This window comes from Acipenser ruthenus, chromosome 2, assembly GCF_902713425.1.
Source record: "Acipenser ruthenus chromosome 2, fAciRut3.2 maternal haplotype, whole genome shotgun sequence".
Taxonomy (NCBI): Eukaryota; Metazoa; Chordata; class Actinopteri; order Acipenseriformes; family Acipenseridae; genus Acipenser; species Acipenser ruthenus.
In genome coordinates, this window is record NC_081190.1 from 71,377,052 (window position 1) to 71,399,582 (window position 22,531).

The window sequence follows — 22,531 nt, forward strand, 5'->3', positions numbered from 1 at the left end:
TTACAAGCTAAACATGCACTGTATAACAAGGGCAAGTGATGTGGGATATTTAATGCAGTTGAATACCTCACTCAAAGGAATGCTAATCTGTCAGCACAGTGTTTGCACACAATTTTTGACCCGGAGCAAGCTATAGTGAGTTATTCTGCTGTCAGTGCAGGAGTTTATATTGATCTTTTATCCATAACATTAAATGCATAACACTATGTAACACAATTTTTGTTCCTGGGTAGTAAGTGTTATTTCCTAATTGCTTATGCCTCAAAAGTATAGAAAATGGCTATTATTCCCCACAAACTTTGCTTTTGTGACCAGGACAGTGATATTTTGAAATTTACCTATTTCCAATGAGAAAACGTTCACATAAAGTCAGAAAAAAATAACATATGAATCCAAATTAACATGTATTTATACTAAAGCAATACAAAAATGACTACAAAAGATTTAGAAGTGAGTAGTTTTTCGAGATTTACGATTATACTGTAAATCACTTTCACGAATCAGCCCCCAAATGTAGTCTCCCATCATGTTCTCGTTATACTGTCCTTGGTAGCGGTGTTCAAAGTCCAGTATATCCTGGTGGAAGCGCTCGCCTTGCTCCTCCGAGTACGCTCCCATGTTCTCCTTGAATTTATCAAGATGAACATCAAGGATATGGACTTTGAGGGACATCCTACAGCCCATTGTGCCGTAGTTCTTCACCAGATTCTCAACAAGCTCCACATAGTTTTCGGCCTTGTGATTGCCCAGGAAGCCCCGAACCACTGCGACAAAGCTGTTCCAAGCCGCTTTCTCCTTACTAGTGAGCTTCTTGGGGAATTCATTGCACTCCAGGATCTTCTTTATCTGTGGTCCGACGAAGACACCGGCTTTGACCTTTGCCTCAGACAGCTTAGGGAAGAAGTCTTGAAGGTACTTGAAGGCTGCCGACTCCTTATCTAGAGCTCTGACAAATTGTTTCATAAGGCCCAATTTGATGTGCAGTGGTGGCATCAGCACCTTCCGGGGGTCCACCAGTGGCTCCCACTTGACGTTGTTCCTCCCCACAGAGAACTCGGTCCGCTGTGGACAGTCCCGCCTGTGGTAGTGCGCCTTGGTATCCCTGCTGTCCCAAAGGCAAAGATAGCAGGGAAACTTGGTAAAACCGCCTTGGAGACCCATCAGGAATGCCACCATTTTGAAGTCTCCTATGACCTTGATGCCATCTCAGAAAAATGCAGATATGTATCCACTTAGGCAGCTGGAACTAAACTGAACTGGTGGGCTTAAGGCCCCTGTATTTATACTACTATTTATATTACTGGAAAGTTCTAGAAGTTACTCCAAGTTTACTCAGCACTGAATCTATCGGGAATGTTCTGGAAAATAGGTAAATTTCTAAATATCACTGTCCTGGTCACAAAAGCAAAGTTTGTGGGGAATAATAGCCATTTTCTATACTTTTGAGGCATAAGAAATTAGGAAATAACACTTACTACCCAGGAACGAAAAAAAAAAAAATTGTTACACGTGTAATCATTCATAAGATTATATATATATAGAAATAGATGTGCTTCAGTGAGTTACAGGAAAATAATTTCATCTAGGGTTTCTGTGATGTAATAAATTACGAGACCGAAGGTTGAGTAATTTATAAACTGTCACAGAAACCCAAAATGGAATTGTTTTCCTGTAACTCACTGTAGAGGCCCATCTATTATTTTTTATAATACATGGATACCCTTGTGATGCTAATATTAAAGAAGACGAGGTTCAGCAGTACAATTCAGGTTTTTTAAACATAGTGTTTCAGTGCTGTACAGACTATCTATGTCGTTATCCATTTCTCCAGTTTCTCTGAGATACGAATGTACATCATTAATTAACATTTCTGTACTGTGAGTATTGTCAAGTGATTGAAAACAAGACATTTTGTGTTTGAATTGAAAGTCATGGTCTCGAGGAGTTGAATGGGTCAAAGTTCAAGTATATTTTCCTCTAGAGGAATTATCACTTTTTGACATCACTGCTGAATTGATGCTGTTTTGAAGGCAAAGGGTGGTCACACCAAATATGGATTTGATTTAGATTTTTCTTCTGTTCACTCACTTTGCATTTAGTTAATTGATCAATATAATCTATTAACATGTCTATTTTTGAAAGCATTCTTACTTTACAGCATTTTTTCACACCTGCCTAAAACTTTTGCACAGTACTGTATATATATATATATATATAGTCTTATCAAAAAAACCTTCAAATTAGTGAGAAATCTGTATCAGTGTCTCATCAAAACATATGTCTGTTTCTTTTTATTTTTACTTATATTAAGTTTATTTTAACTACTTTTTTTCTTTCTGCAAGGAATATAATTCTGTTTATAATTATGTAACAGGTGAAAGGGATGTGAACATGTACAGTGTACTTTTTATATAATTTTTTTTATAGTCATAGTTCTTGGCTGTTTTTGATTAGGAATGACTACAGGCCAGACACTGTTACATCATATTTACACATACTGTACCTACTTTACTTTACTTTTTGGCAGATTAGTGTTGTACAGCATGGGACAGAAACAATTATTAATCTGATCCCTTTCGAGGCCCTAAACTGATATAGTTAAGTAATGTCCTACTAAGTAATGTAGATGTATATACCACAGAAATAAACTACTGTAGCAATGACTACCAGTGGGGAACAGCTTCCAAATGTATTATTGGTCAAAAAGTAAGAGATAAAAGGGAAATTTGCTAAATAATTATATTGGATGTTGCGAATTATCTGTGCATAATTAATAAGGCAGTAAATACACTGGTTTTAAGAATACCAAATGGAACTCTTATTAAAATATCCAAAATGTTCCTTTTTTATTTTATGCATTTTCACACAGATTCTTCATAAAACTTGGATTACTCATTACTCATATCTAACACGAAACAGCTTTACAAATTGAATTGAACTACAGTATTAACACACATGGCCACTTTTCACAGATGCCCTCTCCTGCTCCATGGCAAACTGTCAGTACGGCTGTGATGTGGTAAAAGGAGAGACCCGCTGCCGCTGCCCATTACCTGGGCTACAGCTGGGGCCCGATGGCAGAACCTGTGTGGGTACGTGCAGTTATACACAGTGAAGTACAGTCAGAGCTTTGATGAATCGCTGCATGAAAGTGTATTTCACATACAAATTTAGATAGTGCTGGGAGTGGTCATTATAAGTAGGTTTGAACATAGGGCCAGATATTCAAAGATAGTTTAATAAAGTAACAACTTTATGCCAATTGCAAGATGTTCGCAATGTAAGCAGAGTTGAAATTCCTGGGAAAGGATTTTATGATACTGTAATTTATTATGGATCTCATGGTACTTATTTTCCTGACTAAACCATATCCAATCTTGCAGCTTCATAATTCATCAAGTACGTTGTAACAAAATTGATTTTATAGATGTGGATGAATGTGCCACTGGCAGAGCTGTGTGTCCTAGATTCCGGAAGTGCATCAACACCTTTGGAAGTTACATCTGCAAATGTCATGAGGGATTCGACCTAAAATACATCAACGGAAAATACCAGTGCATAGGTAATCATCTCTAAAGAGAAGCAGATGCACTGTACTTGTCTAGTTATATGTATAGTTTTTCAAATGTGAACTGTCTGTACTGAAGTGAACTGGCTGGGAGTTATTTGCCTTTTTTGAAAACTGCTGTATATAAAAAGGAAATCTTTGAAATAGCAGCAGTTTTATTTTTTTTATTTACACAATCCACAGTTAAGCAGTTAAAGTAATTCTCAGGGATGTTCTATTCAACTGGGAGTTGTGTAGGTGATCTGAAATTGAGTTAGCCAAGTGAGTTTTGCCAGGTCACAATTTATTTCACCCTGCATTGGAATTCAACTAGGACATTAAAGTTGGATGCATTTTCATCATGAGGTGTTTTATGTCCCTGTAAAAAAATGTTTAAATCTAAAAGGTAGAAGCTCACTTTCAGAAGAGATGTAGCAATACTGTTTAGATAATGGAAAAGCACTTAATATATAGATATGCCTTGGCTGCAGAGCCTACTATCCAAGGTGGTGATCTTAGAATATTGTTGTCCATCACCCAATGTCTGCCCCAGATTCATTGGTTTTGTTTTTCTTCACAATATTCATGCAATATTCATTCCTTCTTTAGTTTTGGATTTCTCACAGTAATATTGAAGCTATCGATTTTCTTACAGATGTGAACGAGTGTCTTTCCTCCGTGCACCAGTGCAGCAGCTTTGCCATGTGTTACAACACACCAGGCTCGTACAAATGCAAATGCAAAGGAGGCTTCAAGGGGACCGGCTTTGAATGTAAACGTAAGTTATTTGCATCCAACTAACAGCAATTCAGCGTTTTTGAAAAGAAGATTGCCATACTCCGGAGAATACTGTCCAATATGCCCCCATATTGTGTAATTCTCTCCCTGAATCTATCCGTGGTTGATTCACTTGGCTGTTTTAAAACATACCTTTTTAATGGGGCTATGTGGTAGGGTAGCCGATGTGGTGACTTCAGGCCAGAATGCAGGAAGGAAAACACAGGCACTACTGCAGGTGCAAAGGCGTTTGTGTTGTTTATTTAAAACAACAAAAATAAAATAGGTTTAACAAAAGGTTTAACAAAAAAAACACAGTTGCTCACAGAGCGAAAATAAAACAGTTACACAAAACAAAATCTCGAACCCAAAACACATAGATCGGTCAGGCTGGGCAGTAGCCTTCACTGACACAGATTTATTTTAGTTTTGTTTTCTTTTCAGTTTACCTCGCTCTTGTTCCTTGTTCCTAGATCACCCACCCCGAGTGCAGAGAGCTGCAGGCTTTTATTTACTATGGCCGAGGGGTTAACTATCAGTGATCTCATTACCCCTCGGACACAGTCTGCATGAGTTTTTTTAATTACTACTGGCAGAGGACGAGCTGCCGACTTCGCCTCTGTCAGAACACATTTAAATAAAAATAACAAAAACATAAGGTTTCGCTGTCATATTTATAAATAAATAAATCATAACAACAACAATAATAATAATAATAATAATAATAATAATAATAATAATAATAATAATAATAATAATAATAATGATAATAATAATAATAATAATAATAATACAAAACAAATACAAAATAATAAATTGCACAGGGGCGGAGGGGTACCCTGTTCTAAAATAAACAAATACATTTGTTTTTAATAACAAAACAAAATAAATACATTTATGGCAGGGCTTTGCCCTTTTCATGTGCAGGGCTCCTCGCCCTGTCACAGGCTAATTTTCAATTTTTGTGTGGTACTTTTAGTAAGCATTGTGAGGACATTGAAATGTCATTTGCGGCTCATTTAGCACCTACTGTCGTCATTTTCTCAATTCATCCTCTGGCATTTCTAGTCTTATTTGCTCACCCTTTAAAAACCCAGTCAACCCTTAAGGTCAGTTACGTTTAGAAGTCTTATCTGGAAGGGTTATGATCTACGGCCTAGGAAGCACTTTATATGTTATGTAGAATCACAGGGATCTTGTCATAGCACAAGGATGGTATTAGTTTGCTAATGTAAAGGTTTAACAGCATTCAAACTGGAAACTAGTTGCTATTTCTGTATTGCTGCTGACAGAAAACATTATTCTTGATTTGTATTAAAACATATATCTATCTATCTATATATACAGTGCCTTGCGAAAGTATTCGGCCCCCTTGAACTTTGCGACCTTTTGCCACATTTCAGGCTTCAAACATAAAGATATGAAACTGTAATTTTTTGTGAAGAATCAACAACAAGTGGGACACAATCATGAAGTGGAACGAAATTTATTGGATATTTCAAACTTTTTTAACAAATAAAAAACTGAAAAATTGGGCGTGCAAAATTATTCAGCCCCTTTACTTTCAGTGCAGCAAACTCTCTCCAGAAGTTCAGTGAGGATCTCTGAATGATCCAATGTTGACCTAAATGACTAATGATGATAAATAGAATCCACCTGTGTGTAATCAAGTCTCCGTATAAATGCACCTGCACTGTGATAGTCTCAGAGGTCCGTTTAAAGCGCAGAGAGCATCATGAAGAACAAGGAACACACCAGGCAGGTCCGAGATACTGTTGTGGAGAAGTTTAAAGCCGGATCTGGATACAAAAATATTTCCCAAGCTTTAAACATCCCAAGGAGCACTGTGCAAGCGATAATATTGAAATGGAAGGAGTATCAGACCACTGCAAATCTACCAAGACCTGGCCGTCCCTCTAAACTTTCAGCTCATACAAGGAGAAGACTGATCAGAGATGCAGCCAAGAGGCCCATGATCACTCTGGATGAACTGCAGAGATCTACAGCTGAGGTGGGAGACTCTGTCCATAGGACAACAATCAGTCATATACTGCACAAATCTGGCCTTTATGGAAGAGTGGCAAGAAGAAAGCCATTTCTTAAAGATATCCATAAAAAGTGTCGTTTACAGTTTGCCACAAGCCACCTGGGAGACACACCAAACATGTGGAAGAAGGTGCTCTGGTCAGATGAAACCAAAATCGAACTTTTTGGCAACAATGCAAAACGTTATGTTTGGCGTAAAAGCAACACAGCTCATCACCCTGAACACACCATCCCCACTGTCAAACATGGTGGTGGCAGCATCATGGTTTGGGCCTGCTTTTCTTCAGCAGGGACAGGGAAGATGGTTAAAATTGATGGGAAGATGGATGGAGCCAAATACAGGACCATTCTGGAAGAAAACCTGATGGAGTCTGCAAAAGACCTGAGACTGGGACGGAGATTTGTCTTCCAACAAGACAATGATCCAAAACATAAAGCAAAATCTACAATGGAATGGTTCACAAATAAACATATCCAGGTGTTAGAATGGCCAAGTCAAAGTCCAGACCTGAATCCAATCGAGAATCTGTGGAAAGAACTGAAAACTGCTGTTCACAAATGCTCTCCATCCAACCTCACTGAGCTCGAGCTGTTTTGCAAGGAGGAATGGGCACAAATTTCAGTCTCTCGATGTGCAAAACTGATAGAGACATACCCCAAGCGACTTACAGCTGTAATCGCAGCAAAAGGTGGCGCTACAAAGTATTAACTTAAGGGGGCTGAATAATTTTGCACGCCCAATTTTTATTATTTGTTAAAAAAGTTTGAAATATCCAATAAATTTCGTTCCACTTCATGATTGTGTCCCACTTGTTGTTGATTCTTCACAAAAAATTACAGTTTCATATCTTTATGTTTGAAGCCTGAAATGTGGCAAAAGGTCGCAAAGTTCAAGGTGGCCGAATACTTTCGCAAGGCACTGTATATATATATATATATATATATATATATATATATATATGCTATACTAACTTTAAATAGATAGATTGAACGTATAGGACAGACAACGTTCAGATGGCGTGTACTAAAACAGACATTTTTTTTCATCAAGTAGACAAAAAAGGTAAAATACATGAAATACCATATTTATGTAGATTAGAAATTAAACATAGTTTGAACGATAACATTCAAGGTCCTTTGCCAGAGATTAGGGACCTCCTATTGACCAATCAGGTTAAAGGACATCTCTGATCCATTTTCTAATAATACATAATGTAATTGTATGAAGGCAGTTGATGAAGGCGCTACAGTGTGGTAGTTGACCGTGACTGGAGTTATGCATTCAGAGCCGGAGGCGAGGGCGCTAACAAAGGTCAAGGTCAAGAGCCTTCATCAAGTGGGCACTATCACTATCAGAAAACAATTTTCTCATTATTTTATTAAAAAAAAAGCATTTTAAAACCTACATTTACCTTGGACTTGTAATGATTCATCAGGCACCCTTCCGCTGAGAAAAGATTTAGGAAAGTAGTTCCAAACATGTTCATAAAGGATTGCATATATAATTAGGGAAAAAAAAAACAAATAACTTTATTAAACAAGTAACTTTATTACTTGTCAGTGCTGCTTATAGTTTATCTGAACAGCGCCAGGTATTGCTGAATTGTCCGTCTCGATTTGTTGCTGTTGAGCACCAGTTGAGCTGACAATCTGTGATTGACTGACTCGGCAGTTCTGGGTCGTCAGTGCAAAGTATTGAAATTAATAATAATACAAAGTGCCTATTTTTTCATTTGCAGTCATTATTGACCCACCACTACCAGGAAATTTGAACACCACAAAAGGCAACAGATGTCAAAATAAAATCCCTGATTCTGACTGTGACAGAAAGATAACCACCACCCGTCTACCTGTAACCACCAGAAAAACTGTAACTACCACTACAATAAAAACCACAACTACCAAATCCATCAGAACTACTGCACCACCAAAGAGAACCACCCCAGCCCCCATTGTCACCAGGAAGCCTATGGTTGTCACCACCACCAAAATGCCTATTGTGACTACAGCTCCAGAGAGAGATACTACGGTGGACAACAGTATAAGAATTGAGGTCTCCCCTAAACCAAGAGGGGATGTGCACAGTAAGTCCATGTATTATTTGTTAACATGCAATAACAGGTATACTAGTAACACCAAAGGAGGCATTACCCAGAATATTTGTTCACTATTATTGTTTTCTTAAAGTTCCTCATAACAGGGTTTCTCACCACAACAGTGATGTCAATGACTATTTGAGAAATCCAGTCATTTTTAACATCAAATTTAGTTCCTGGGTTTGATGTAGTCTTTTACAGATATCTAATTTTAAGAACAGCACCCTAAGCTTTACCAATACAGTCTTAGCTTTCCCCACACATAGATCTTAGATGTTTGTCCATGTAAACCCTGAGATGTATTTGACTCTGTGACCTTTTGTCCTATAGAGAATGAACACTGTGCATGTTTGGCAGCATTAGGAAATACCCCAGTCAATCCTGATACAAGCTTTGGCTCAAGCAAACCCATTGTTATTTACAAAGGCTCAAGGGCATCTGTGAGTCAGCCTATGCTAAGGGAGTAAAGAATCCCCCTTTGACAATGCTAAAACCAGTTTGGAAACCTCAATAATAGGTAGATTATATTACAGTTTTGCTTCATCATTTGTCTGCTTGGTCTCAAAACAGAAACAGGCCTCAGATGCTTTATTGTGGACCTGTAGATTAACATAAATTGGGGATGGTTTCTGGTAAGTAAAGCACAAAGAGGTGTCATATGAGAGTTTGCAGCCGAAGATGTTAAACTGACTTGGTGCCAGCTAGCTTCATACATTGCATTACAATGTGGTGCATGTTTTCACAGGCGCTTGCCAAAGTACACTGTGAGCCCTTATTTATCTTCACTATAGCGGGAGTTAATTATAGGACTGGCAGGGATTTCTGAAAACACTCTGCCTACATTGGGTTTCTTGGTTCACAAATACAAGTGAAAACAAATAGGTTCTTTAGTTCAGAACAGGTGACATTTTGTGCTTACAGCTTTTCCACCGGTTGTGGTTGCTTGTGAACACAAATTAATTTATTAATTTGTGGTATAAAACCACCTCATTTTTAATATGCTTGTCAGAACGATGGTCCTATGTTACTATGTTCCAAATTGACAATCAAACCTACTGTATTATGCTGTTGAGTGTACTTATGGTTGGTACCGCATATAGACACAAATCAGAATTTTTTTTTTTTTAAATCATTTTTTGTTATGTGTTTCACTTACCAGCCAACATGCCCGCATTATGAAAGGATACCATAACGTTTGTGTTTTGTTATACGTTTATAATACTGCTTTTTTTTAATTAAACAAGGGTGTTTTATTTTGCTCTTAAAAGAAGCTGCAATTTTGGGGTTTTGACAGACTACCCAAAATAAGCTAATTCAAGAGACAAGGCACCAATCCTTGAAGTTTAATTAAAAAGGTGTTGATGTAATCACACTGGGTATGAGCACACTATTTCTGACCAGATTTGTCAGCTTCTGTAATGCTACATATTAGCCACCAGAAAATGTATTGCTTTAAGGCACTACTGAAACCTAGCTTGCACAATGTGGGGCTGAGTTGAACTAAATGCAGACAGAGTATAACATGTAGCCTTTTACAAATGTTGTTAGAAATTTGGTATGTTAGGGTTGGGCATTTTATATAAGGTGTTTCCTATAACTGGGTTAAAGTAAATAGTTTATAGTGTATATAGTATACCAGTCTACAAAAGGTGTGTGTAACTCAATGCAGCTCAATGTTATATACAGGGTGCATGTTATATTTTGAAAATGACATGAGTTACTTCTAAATTAATTAAGGGATATAACACAATGGAGTACTTTGGAGCGATCATAGATCCTAAACCGTAATGTAAAATAATCTTACCTAACAGGGAATCCTTCTGCTTTCTGGAGAATTACTTTTGAATCTGGTAGGCTGCTTGATTATTATCAAGTTTAGACAAATCTCTAGCGGGTGTCCAACTCATACAGAAGAATGTCTTTATTACAACCACCAAAGATTGAAGAAAATCATCCTAATAAAAAGCTGATCATGATAGTGGATATCTTCAGATATTGCTTTGTATCTAAGTTGCTACTATTGTAAATCTTTTGGCTAAACTTACCTGAGAAGCGACTTCCCCAGGTTTTATTCAACTAGAAAAAAGTAACAAAGGCAATTATTTTTTGCTGGCAGATACAAGCATTCCTGACAGTGTCTTCTAGCTCATTTCTAACCTGACACCCATCCAGGATTCTTGGCAGTGAATATACTCTTGTCACTGATACCTCCATGCTTAAATAAGAAACGAAACCATAGCTCAGCTAACTCATCGGGCGGACCTTTTCTGTTTAACCCCTTAATCAGCAGAATGCCTGGCATTGCTGGAGTGCCAGCATGTTATCTGGGCATCCTTACCGAGCTTGTTCTTCTAGATTGGATCCATTACATTCTATATCACTGTCGTAGAGCTTAAATTGTTAAACTGTTATATACTGTAGCTGGTCAGGGATCATAGTGCATTTATGTGATGCATATATTGGTACACCTCAAGCTACTTGTGATCATTAACAAAATACTGGATGGAAGAAAACGGCTTGCATGCTCCTTATCAAAACTGTTCAAACTTAAACCGAAAATCGTCAACCTACACTTAAAGAAAGTGATGTAGCAGAGAATCTTACACTTGCATTACAAAATAAGAAACACAAAAAAATTTAACAGTAACACATTGACATGCATATGAATTACCAAGCATGATTTTGAAAATGTATCCATAATGTCAGACTTTTGAATAGAAGACTGTTTCGCTCCCAGATTCAAAAGAGCTGCTTAAAATAATAATCTGTGACTGGATTGTAGATATGAATTCAAACAGTTCTCAAACCACCCCCCAAAACACACAAACACACAATATGTACCTTTGTTATAAACTGATTGTAATCACACGTGAATAGCTGAGCATTAAAGTCTACCAGAGATAAAGTGTGATATAGTTTTACAAGTGGTTTGGGACACTTGTTTAGTACTTCCAATATCCCTAATAGGCCAATGGCACACGTATATCATATTTTTCACTTTTTTCCCATCATTGATCTTGGTATCCATTCAGGTTTTCAGTGTAAACATAGCTCCTTGTCATTAAAAAAGCCACTTGCTTCTTAATCATAAAATAGTTCTTAATCCTAGAATCCTACTTGCATGTGATGATGGTACACAGTGCTTCACCTCACTATTACAAACATCAGCCCAAACCTGGGTTTCCTACCCAAAGAATCTGTAAAAGAGAGCTAAAGTAAAATAATTCAGTGAGTTTGAAATGTGTTTGAGTGCCCCCACTGCTAGGAGATTAGTTTTCCAGTGAAAAGCATTTGAATACTGCAGAGTTGCAAGAAAAATACATCTGCTTCAGATGAATTCATGAGAAGGATATGAGTTGGTTCATCTTTGCACTTGTTTCCTCTACAGCCTTTCTACTATTCTCTAGAGACATGTAGCTGGAGCTCTGAATGTGCAAATAGCTGAAATTGTCCTAGAAAAAAGTGGAGTGACTTCATGTTTGTTATCAAGTTTCCAATTGACGTTAGAGTAATTAAAATGAATAACTTGCAGAGCTAGTGACTATGTAGCAGTGACTATACTGCAGCATAAAAACTAGTTATTGGTAAGAAGTAAGTCACTTCTAGATATAAAGTACCACCACATTTATATTTATATTTAAGCAAGAAGTATAATTATAAACAATGGTTTGTGTCCAAGCCTTGTGAACTATCTGACCTACTCAATTACTTTCTCTAATTTTGCCTAAAAGTTTACCTAGTTTGTCAGGCATTTCACAACTCTTCAAAGGTCTTCCAAAGCAGGTGTCTACTATAGATATTAATATATGCCAAAACATTGTCTTCAGGAAGAATGTTACTTTTTTTATATTGCATTATATTACATAATAAACACGTGATATGACATCTAGAGCCATGTTCATGTGTTTGTGCGCTTAACTGCATCTATGACAGTAATGCACATTGTGGCATGCTAATACTTAATGAATACAATAAATGTGGTATGTACTTGGCATGGGACCTTGTTAAAACATATGCTATACAGTGCATACCAAAAATGTATATAGTTATTAAAGATTGTGTCCTTTTAAAGTATATATATTGGTTTGTTTTCAAGTTTTAACTGTAAGGAAATGTGGTTCCCCTGGATTATCTTCATCTACATCCTATATAAGCTGTGGTAAGGTAATACTCAATAAAAGAGCACTACTGGTGCTATGTAAAGCAAAAGCTTAGTTCCGGCTCTTAAGTGTAAATCACACCTTCGCTCTCGGCCAATGGGAAACGCAAGCCTTGGCCACGGGACATTTTTATGTTTAGTAAAAATGTGCGTCAGAGACAGCTGAAGTGCAAGAGTTATAATCCCTTTGGCTGTGGATTCCAGCTGTCCTTCATAAAATACTAAATTAGTAAATTGTGGCTGATGCTGAATCTAATTTCAGAAATTAGAACTTGTAAGATATAGATAGAGTATTCCTAATTAGGAGCTGTGATAATAACTGTTGTACTGTAGCAATTCTCAACAAAGTGACCTCATCTCATCTCCAGCAGATGCCCAAATCAGGAATAGTGTGGTGTTGCAGTAGCCCCTCATGCTGTTGCTAATAATTCTCACTCTTTCATCTATCAGAATCCATTTTAATCAAACCCATACCCAGAATGCACCAGCCATGTTTCTTATAGAGTATGTTAATCTATATATAAAAACAACAGAGACTACTCCAGTATGAGGATTAAAGTTGCAACACCTCTGGAGTTCCGGAATAAGGAACACTTTAGTAGGCTGACAAACAACATCAGTTGGATCAGGAATGCTGGCAATCCCTTTTTAAAAATTCTTCACATTACTTTATTATCCAAGTGGAAGAGGTCTGCTAAAGTATGACTTCCTTGGCCAAGCTGATAAAGGATTGCCTTATGTATCAAACTGTTACAGCCACAGGAATATCTAAAGAAGCCAATGCACTTGCCCTTTTAACTCACTATTTAATCAATTATCTTTTGAAGGGACTGCTCCTAATTATCTGTCTATAACAGTGGTACATTCTTAACACAGGATGTGAACAATTAATTGAATTATGGAGGCAAACCCATACTTTGGAGGCCAGTGTTTAAATCTAGTTTTGTAGTTTCAATTGACTTTAAATGAGTTAAAATGCCAAAACTCACAAGAACAGAAACAAAAGCCCAGGATTGGATGGACAAGACAACCAAACTATTTCCTTCCTGACACCACAAGGATTGACACTGTTTGTGCTATACCTGCTCACTTGATACATTTGGTCTCAAATGATCTCAGAATGAGCATTGATCAAGGTGCCTTGTCCATACTCATTTTATTAGATTTGTCATCAGCGTTCAATATCATTGATCATGGGATACTCCTGGAGAGCCTTGAAAAGCAAACTGGACTTTCTGGTATGGCACTGGCCTTGTTCAAGTCCTACTTCACTCAATGTACCCAGTTCGTCACCCTGGGTGACTTCCGATCAGACTCCACCATTGCTGATCGGGGGGCTCCTCAGGGCTCTGTTCTGGGTGCAATGCTTTTCACATGCTGCCTCTAGATCAATTTTTAGAAGGTTTGAGATTGACTTTCACCTCTCTGCAGATGATAATCAGATTTACTTCTCATTTCCTGCAGACCCAAAGCTTAGACTTTCCAGGATAAATGACTGCCTGTGTGAAGTCCAGTCATGGATATCAAGTAACTTTCTGAAGCTCAGCTCGGACAAGATTGAAATCCTGCTCCTCGGTACTCAACAGAGGTTGCAGTCAGTTTCTCCTCTTGCAATCTCCATAGGAAACACGATCATTTCCCCCTCTCAACAATCAAAAATCTGGGAGTCATCTTTGATAGATAACTCAGTTTTAACAAGCACATGAATAATACTGTAAACATTTCCTATTACCATCTTAGAAATATAGCAAGACTTTGGCCAATGCTGAAATGCTCATCCATGCATTCAAAAGTGGATTATTTCTTTTTTTTTTAAATGAAAACTTTATTGTTTTTTCTCTTATAACAACATTGAAATACAAAACTCAAAACAATTGACAGAAAAAAAAAAAAAAAAATATATATATATATATATATATATATATATATATATATATATATATATATATATATATATATACAGACGTGCTCAAATTTGTTGGTACCCTTACAGCTCATTGAAATAATGCTTCATTCCTCCTGAAAAGTGATGAAATTAAAAGCTATTTTATCATGTATACTTGCATGCCTTTGGTATGTCATAGAGTAAAGCAAAGAAGCTGTGAAAAGAGATGAATTATTGCTTATTCTACAAAGATATTCTAAAATGGCCTGGACACATTTGTTGGTACCCCTTAGAAAAGATCATAAATAATTGGAATATAGTGATATTTCAAACTAATTAGTTTCTTTAATTAGTATCACACATGTCTCCAATCTTGTAATCAGTCATTCATCCTATTTAAATGGAGAAAAGTAGTCACTGTGCTGTTTGGTATCATTGTGTGCACCACACTGAACATGGACCAGAGAAAGCAAAGGAGAGAGTTGTCTGAGGAGATCAGAAAGAAAATAATAGACAAGCATGGTAAAGGTAAAGGCTACAAGACCATCTCCAAGCAGCTTGATGTTCCTGTGACAACAGTTGCAAATATTATTAAGAAGTTTAAGGTCCATGGAACTGTAGCCAACCTCCCTGGGCGCGGCCGCAAGAGGAAAATCGACCCCAGCGTGAACAGAAGGATAGTGCGAATGGTAGAAAAAGAACCAAGGATAACTGCCAAAGAGATACAAGCTGAACTCCAAGGTGAAGGTACGTCAGTTTCTGATCGCACCATCCTTCGCTTTTTGAGCGAAAGTGGGATCCATGGATGAAGACCCAGGAGGACTCCACTTTTGAAAGAAAAACATAAAAATGCTAAAATGCACATTGACAAGCCACAATCCTTCTGGGAGAATGTCCTTTGGACAGATGAGTCAAAACTGGAGCACATCAGCTCTATGTTCACAGATGAAAAAATGAAGCTTTCAAAGAAAAGAACACCATACCTACAGTGAAACATGGAGGAGGCTCGGTTATGTTTTGGGGCTGCTTTGCTGTGCTGGCACAGGGTGCCTTGAATCTGTGCAGGGCACAATTAAATCTCAAGACTACCAAGGCATTCTGGAGCAAAACGTACTGCCCAGTGTCAGAAAGCTCTGTCTCAGTCGCAGGTCATGGGTCCTCCAACAGGATAATGACCCAAAACATTCTGAAGTGGCCTTCTATGAGTCCTGATCTGAATCCTATCGAACATCTATGGAAAGAGCTGAAACTTGCAGTCTGGAGGAGGCACCCATCAAACCTGAGACAGCGGGAGCAGTTTGCTCAGGAAGAGTGGGCCAAACTACCTGTTAACAGGTGCAGAAGTCTCATTGAGAGCTACAGAAAACGTTTGATTGCAGTGATTGCCTCTAAAGGTTGTGCAACAAAATATTAGGTTAGCGGTCCCATCATTTTTGTCCATGCCATTTTCATTTGTTTTCTTATTTACAATATTATGTTGAATAAAAAATCAAAAGCAAAGTCTGATATCTATTAAATATGGAATAAACAATGGTGGATGCCAATTACTTTTGTCAGTTTCAAGTTATTTCAGAGAAAATTGTGCATTCTTTGTTTTTTGTGGAGGGGTACCAACAAATTTGAGCACGTCTGTATATATATATATACATACATACACATACATACACATATACATACATACATATGAAAAAGAAAGGCAATGCACAAACAATAAAATGTTACCTGATTGGTGGTTGGAGGGTTATCTTTGATCCAGTTGATCAATATACATTTTCGGGCAACAAATAACAATTTTGTCATCAGTTTTAGCTGGACTGAGGTCAGTCCCATCGTGCCAGACATCAATCCCAGGAGAAAGAGCCATGGGTCTTTTTCTAATCTGCAGTTTAGCATTCTATTTAATTCTTGTTTTATTTTACACCAAAAGTTGGCTATCAGTGGGCAAGACCAGAACAAGTGTATATGTGTCCCATAGTCCTTTTTACATTTGGAACAGGTAGGAGAGTTATGAGGGTTAATTTTATGAAGAACATAGGGTGTTGTTTGAATGCGATGCAGAATCTTATATTGAGTCTCCCTTGCTCTATTACAAATGAGAGTGCGCCCTACAGCACGCATAACCTCCCCCCAGGATTCTTCATCATGGGTGCCACCTAAATCCTTTTCCCAAGAAGTAAGCACAGCATTAATGTTGTATGAACTATTTGAGTAAACTAATGAGTAAAAAGCTGATACAAAGTTTTTTAAACTCTTAGTTTGTAATAGAAAGGTGTCAATGGGAGTTAACACCGGTAATCCTGAGGGGAACGTGATATTAGATTGTATAAAATGTCTTATCTGTAGGAAACCAAAAAAGTGCTTGTTAGGGATGTTAAATTTCATTCTGATCTGGTCAAAGGACATTAAAGTGTCACCATCATACAGGTCAGCAATGAATCTGACACCCCTACGATGCCAGATATGAAAGACACTGTCTTTTATACCAGGAGCAAAGCACCAAAGCTGAAGAGAATCCCTTTCTACCGATAAATTTAGTGATGTCTCTCCATACCCTGACAGTGTTCTGTACGAGTGGATTAGTCTTAATTTCAGGAGTGACTTTGTCCCCATTAGCAGTCAACACACTTAGCAATGAGAATGGTGAGGAACACCATGAGTCCATGTAAGCCCACGTGGACTCTGGGTCGTTACGGATCCACTCTGAAATAATGCAAGCATGGCAAGCCCAGTTATAAAAAGTTAGATTTGGTAGAGCCAAGCCACCTCTCTCAGTTGGTAGCTGTAGCTTTTGGATTTTAAGTCTGGGTTTCTTTCTGTGCCAGATAAATTTTGATAAGTGTCTCTCCAAGTCTACTACAACTTTTTTTGTCAGGCATAGTGGAAGCATCTGTAAGGGATATAGAAGTCTTGGGAGGACATTCATTTTGATAATACTTATTCTCCCTATCCAAGAGATCGGTAGATCTAACCATCTGTCCAGATCGCCCTTTACTGCCCTAACAACTGGGAGGAAATTTAGTTTAAATAGATCTTTCAGATTGGGTGAGATGCTGACCCCCAGATAAAAGAACCCTGTTTGTGACCATCTAAAGGGGAAATCAGTTAAAGCAGCTAGATCGTCAAAATTACCCAATGGCATACCCTCTGATTTATTGAAATTAACTTTGTAACCTGAACGCTGTTAAAGCTAGGGCTGATGTTTCAGGCTCTGAGATAAATAATAATATGTCATTGGCATACAGAGCTATCTTATGAATTGAGTCCCTGATGTGGATTCCCTTTATATCAGGATGACACCTAATGGCCTCCGCGAGGGCTCAGGTGCTATTGAAAAGAAAAGGAGGGTGTGGCAATGTGCCCCGCCCCTGTGTGCATATAATGTGTTGTATGTTGCGTGCGTGTGTAAATGTTGGTGTATAGTCATTGGTACACGGGATATAAACGGGTCTGTGCTTCACGTGTGATTTAAAAAGGTAGATTTATATTTAGGCACGAGGAGGGCACAAATCACTTCACGTGCTGGTTAAATGTAATATGTGAGCAAGGGGTTGCACAGAATTAATTCACGTGCTGGGATTCAAGTGAATAATTAATTAGTAATTGAATCCCAGCACAACAGTATATATAGAGACACGTAGCATTCAGTCGGGGTTGGGTGTTCGGTGAGTGGAGAACGGGATTGGAGACGGAGGTAATAATAATAATAATAATAATAATAATAATAATAATAATAATAATAACAACAACAGTTAAACGTATCTGCTCACCGTGTTTGTCTGTCTAGTCCGTTTTGTTCGTCTATTTATTTTGGCCTCAAGTGCCGTGCCCTGTGTTTTGTCTGTTCAAACCTTTTATTTTCTGTTCTGTTTATTAAATGCTGAGCGAAAGCATTCGCTCAGCTTCACCAAACCATACCTCTCTGTCTGTTTATTTCCTGCTTCTGGTCTGACGCTACCCACTCCGGCCGTCTTTGTGACAGAGGGATAAAGGACAGCCCTGTCTCGTACCTCTGCCCAGGGGAAACGGCGGAGAACGTATGCCATTTGTCAATACTGAGGCCATTGGGGAGTGATAGATCACCTGGACCCATCTAATGAATTCAGTGCCCAGCCCAAAACGACGAAGAACCTCTAATAAATACCCCCACTCAACGCAATCAAAAGCCTTCTCAGCATCTAAGGACAGAAGCAAAGCCCTCTGCTGAGTGTGACTAGAATATTGAATTACATTGAGAAGACGTCTAACATTTTAAAAAGAGTATCTTTGCTGTATAAAACCAGTTTGGTCCGGCTTGATCAGACTCGGTAAAAACTCTTCCAATCTCCTTGCGAGGATCTTAGACAATATTTTACTATCCACATTGATCAGCGAAATAGGTCTGTATGACGCACACTCATCTGGCGGTTTATTTTTTTTCAATATTAGAGAAATATTTGCCTGGTTAAGTGTGGGAGGCAAAAAACCTTTATGGTGGGAATCTGAATACATACGAAGCAGAGGGCCAGCCACGAGGTTCTTAAATTTTTTGTAGAATTCTGGGCCAAACCCATCCGGACCAGGAGCTTTGCCACTCTTTAGAGAATGAATAACTTCTAAAATCTCTTTTGATATTTCCCTACATAATCTAGCTTTATTTTCATCAGAAAGTAATGGAAGGGAGATTTTATTCATGAAATTATGAATTCTGTCGCTGGAATTTGTGAGATCTGAACTATATAACATTGAATAATAGTCTTTCATAATTCTATTTATTTTCTTCGATACAAAGTGTCTTTTGCCCTCCCTATCTCTAAGTGAGGAAATCAAGTTAGAGGCAGTTCTGCCCTTAACCAGGCGTGCCAGCAATCTGCCTGGTTTGTCACCTGATTCATAAAGTCTGTGTTTTGCAAAAAAAAAATCGCTGATTCGGCTTTTTGAGTTAATAACTGATCCAGAGCTGAGCAAGTGGCCTGTAGCTCTTTAAAAACTTTTTTAGATAGTGTACTTTTAAATCTTGTCTCTAGATCCTGTATCCTATGTTCTAGCTCTAGCTGTACTTTTAGTGTCTTCATTTTCTTTGCGGTAGCATATGAGATTATAGCACCTCTGAGAAAGGCCTTTGCTGCCTCCCATAGTGTAGAAGCGCTAATTTCGGGAGTATGATTGATAGCTATATAGAGATTCCATTGATCTGTTAAGTATTCCAAAAAGGCCGGGCTGTTTAGAAGGGATGTATTTAAACGCCACATTCGTGAAGCAGGGTACCAAAAGGGGGGAGCAATATCAATGCTAAATGGAGCATGATCCGATATAGTACGAGAACCAATACTACATTTTTTAACTCTATCTAAAAGCAGTCTGGAAGTCAGAAAATAATCAATTCCAAGCAAAGATTGATGTGGAGGAGAGAAACATGTATAATCCTTCTCTCCTGGATTCAACTCCCTCCAAACTTCAAGTAAATTTAAATCCCTACACAGCTCCTTTATAACTTTAGATTTTCTTGAAGGAAATTTAGAGGTCTGCGGTTTTTGGTCAATTTCAGGGTTCAGTACGCAATTATAATCCCCACCTATAACAGAGTAAGGCAAGGATACTGAGGATATGTCTCTTAACAGCCCTGAATAGAAGGTGGCCTCAAATGAATTAGGGGCATATACAGAACCAATCCAAACATGTTCTCCATATAAGAAGCCTGTAATTAAAACATAACAACCCTCTGAGTCTTTTAGAATAGCATCTAAAGTAAAAGGCAAACGTCTGTGAATCAGGATAGCTACCCCCCTACTATGCGAGTTGAAAGAAGAGTAAAAAACTTGCCCTACCCAGCCCCTTTTTAATTTTTCATGTTCAACGTCAGTTAGATGGGTTTCTTGCAAAAGGGCGACCTGGACATTTTCTTTTTTAAGCAAGGAGATAATCTTTTTTCATTTGATTGGATGGTTTATTCCTTTCCACGAATATATTTTTGTCACGCTCATATTTAATAACCAGTACAAATATTGACTGAAGAGCAAGGGAGACTCTTACACACACCCCACAGAGGATGACGCAGTTGCCAATAATAGCTGAGGCAGAAATAAGCAAAAAACTAAATGAGATTAAGACAGAAAAAGTAACAATATGCACATACCCTATTTCTTTGTCTTTAAACAGAAAAAGATTCTGTATAATAGCCTTCGAAATATCATATGTGTTTTCCATAAAAGCACTGCTTAGTAAACAGAACCCATCCCCAAAAGATGGGAAAACCCAAAAACCCAAATACACGAATTCAAGAAAAGAAAAACAATTAACATTTTAGCTATACACATGAAACGAAGCACGTAATACTGAAAGCAAGCTGTCTGCTTGGAGAAAAATACAGAAACACCAGCAAGAACAATAACACCAAAAAGGTAGGCATAGTGAATCAAACACTCCATTTTCTCAGCCCCACCGTCCCCATTGAGTTATTTCAACATTCTCCAGACCCCCTCCCTCAAAGCCGAAAAAGGAAAAGAGGAGCAAAAAGAGGGAAAAAAAGGGGGGAAGGGGGACGGACGGAAGGTCAAAACAGAAAACATTACAATGTTAAAGGAAGCCAGATCAGGCTTCTAATATGACCCTCTAATATGGTAACATCATTATTCAGAATAAATAATAATAATAAAATTAAATAAAAAGGTGTTATCACGATATAAGATAGATTAGTACATTTTAATAAAAAAAGAGCTGCAGATGTAACCTATAGTTAGTTCAATATCTACAAAAGTGAGATATTTGATGAGAGGAACCCCGTTATTCAAATTAAATCAGATAATGTAAATTTATGGGGTATGATAATATATAGTAGGCCTGCTATATTTTAATAGTACTGAAGTACAAACGTGCAGATTGTTCATCATTGTTTCTTATTCCTCAAATACGTCAAAAAAAATAAAAAATAAACGGAAAGAAGCAACAAAAATGGGGGGGGGGGGGGGGGGGGAAGAAACAGTCAAGTTTAAGTTTAGACAGTGCCCAAACGGCATCGCTACCTTCATTAACTCTAAACCACATCAAAGAAATAGCTGCAAACCATATTTAGTACGGCTGCAAATAAAGCACGAGCAAAGCTGTACAGTAATATTACATCACTTATCTCTCGATTTGTGTTGTAGAGTATTCATGAACGCCTGTGCATCCTTGGGAGAGCTGAAAGATTTGGTGTTGTCATGAAAAAACACCTTCAGAGTTGCTGGGAATAGCATCCTGAAACGAATGTTCATATCTTTAAGTTGCCCAAAGCTCCTTCTCTTCTGCTGCACAGCTACAGAGAAATCCTGAAAAATGAAAAGTTTATGCCCGTCGTGCAACAGCTGCCCCTTAGCTCTGGACGCTGTCAGTATTCGCTGTTTGTCCTGGAAATTATGCAGTTTAATGATCAGCGGTCATGGTCGCTCATTATTTCTGGGTGGAGGAGCCAGAGATCTGTGGGCCTGATCAATTTTTACATAACCCCGTTTTGTCTCCAAGCCAAGTAGTTTAGGTAGCCAGGATTCGAAAAACTCTGTAGGTTGTCTACCTTCTGTGCCCTCCGGTAAACCAATTAGACGAATGTTCTCCTGTTTCCCCTGGTTCTCCAGATCATCAAGCTTCACTGCTATCTCGGAGATGTTTTTTTCAGCCTCGGCTAATTTCGTTTCCATAGCTGACACTGTATCCTCCGTATTCGAAATGCGGGATTCAGCTTCACCCAAGCGCTTTGAATTGTCCTGAATTTTAGTAGATATTAAATCTAGTATACTGGAGAACTTGGAAAATTTGTTCTCCATCACTTCGGTGATGTTTTTTGTGATTTCGCTTACTATCTGCGCAGTATCATCCTTCAACGTCTCTGAGGCGCCATCATTACTGTTCTCAGTGTCCGGGCCCGGAACCTTCAAAGTAAATTTTGTGAGATTTAGACTGTTTGAATGTGAAAAATGGGACGGTGGCGGGAAGAGATCAGCGGTTTTGCTCCCTTCAGATCAGTGTCATCACGTGACCCCTAGAGTGGATTATTTCAATTCTCTCTTTTC

At 38.1% G+C, this 22,531-nt stretch overlaps 1 protein-coding gene across 6 annotated transcripts in view; it reads left to right on the top strand.

Moving 5' to 3' along the window:
• LOC117409230 (nephronectin-like) overlaps positions 1-22,531 on the top strand; it is a 60,257-nt gene that overhangs the window by 26,771 nt on the left and 10,955 nt on the right. For all 6 annotated transcript variants that reach the window (XM_034014922.3, XM_034014923.3, XM_034907640.2 and 3 more), the window contains 4 exons: positions 2,973-3,092; positions 3,428-3,562; positions 4,203-4,325; positions 8,110-8,454. In XM_034014922.3, the coding sequence (XP_033870813.1) occupies positions 2,973-3,092; positions 3,428-3,562; positions 4,203-4,325; positions 8,110-8,454 (723 nt within the window). The remainder of the gene's footprint in view (positions 1-2,972; positions 3,093-3,427; positions 3,563-4,202; positions 4,326-8,109; positions 8,455-22,531) is intronic.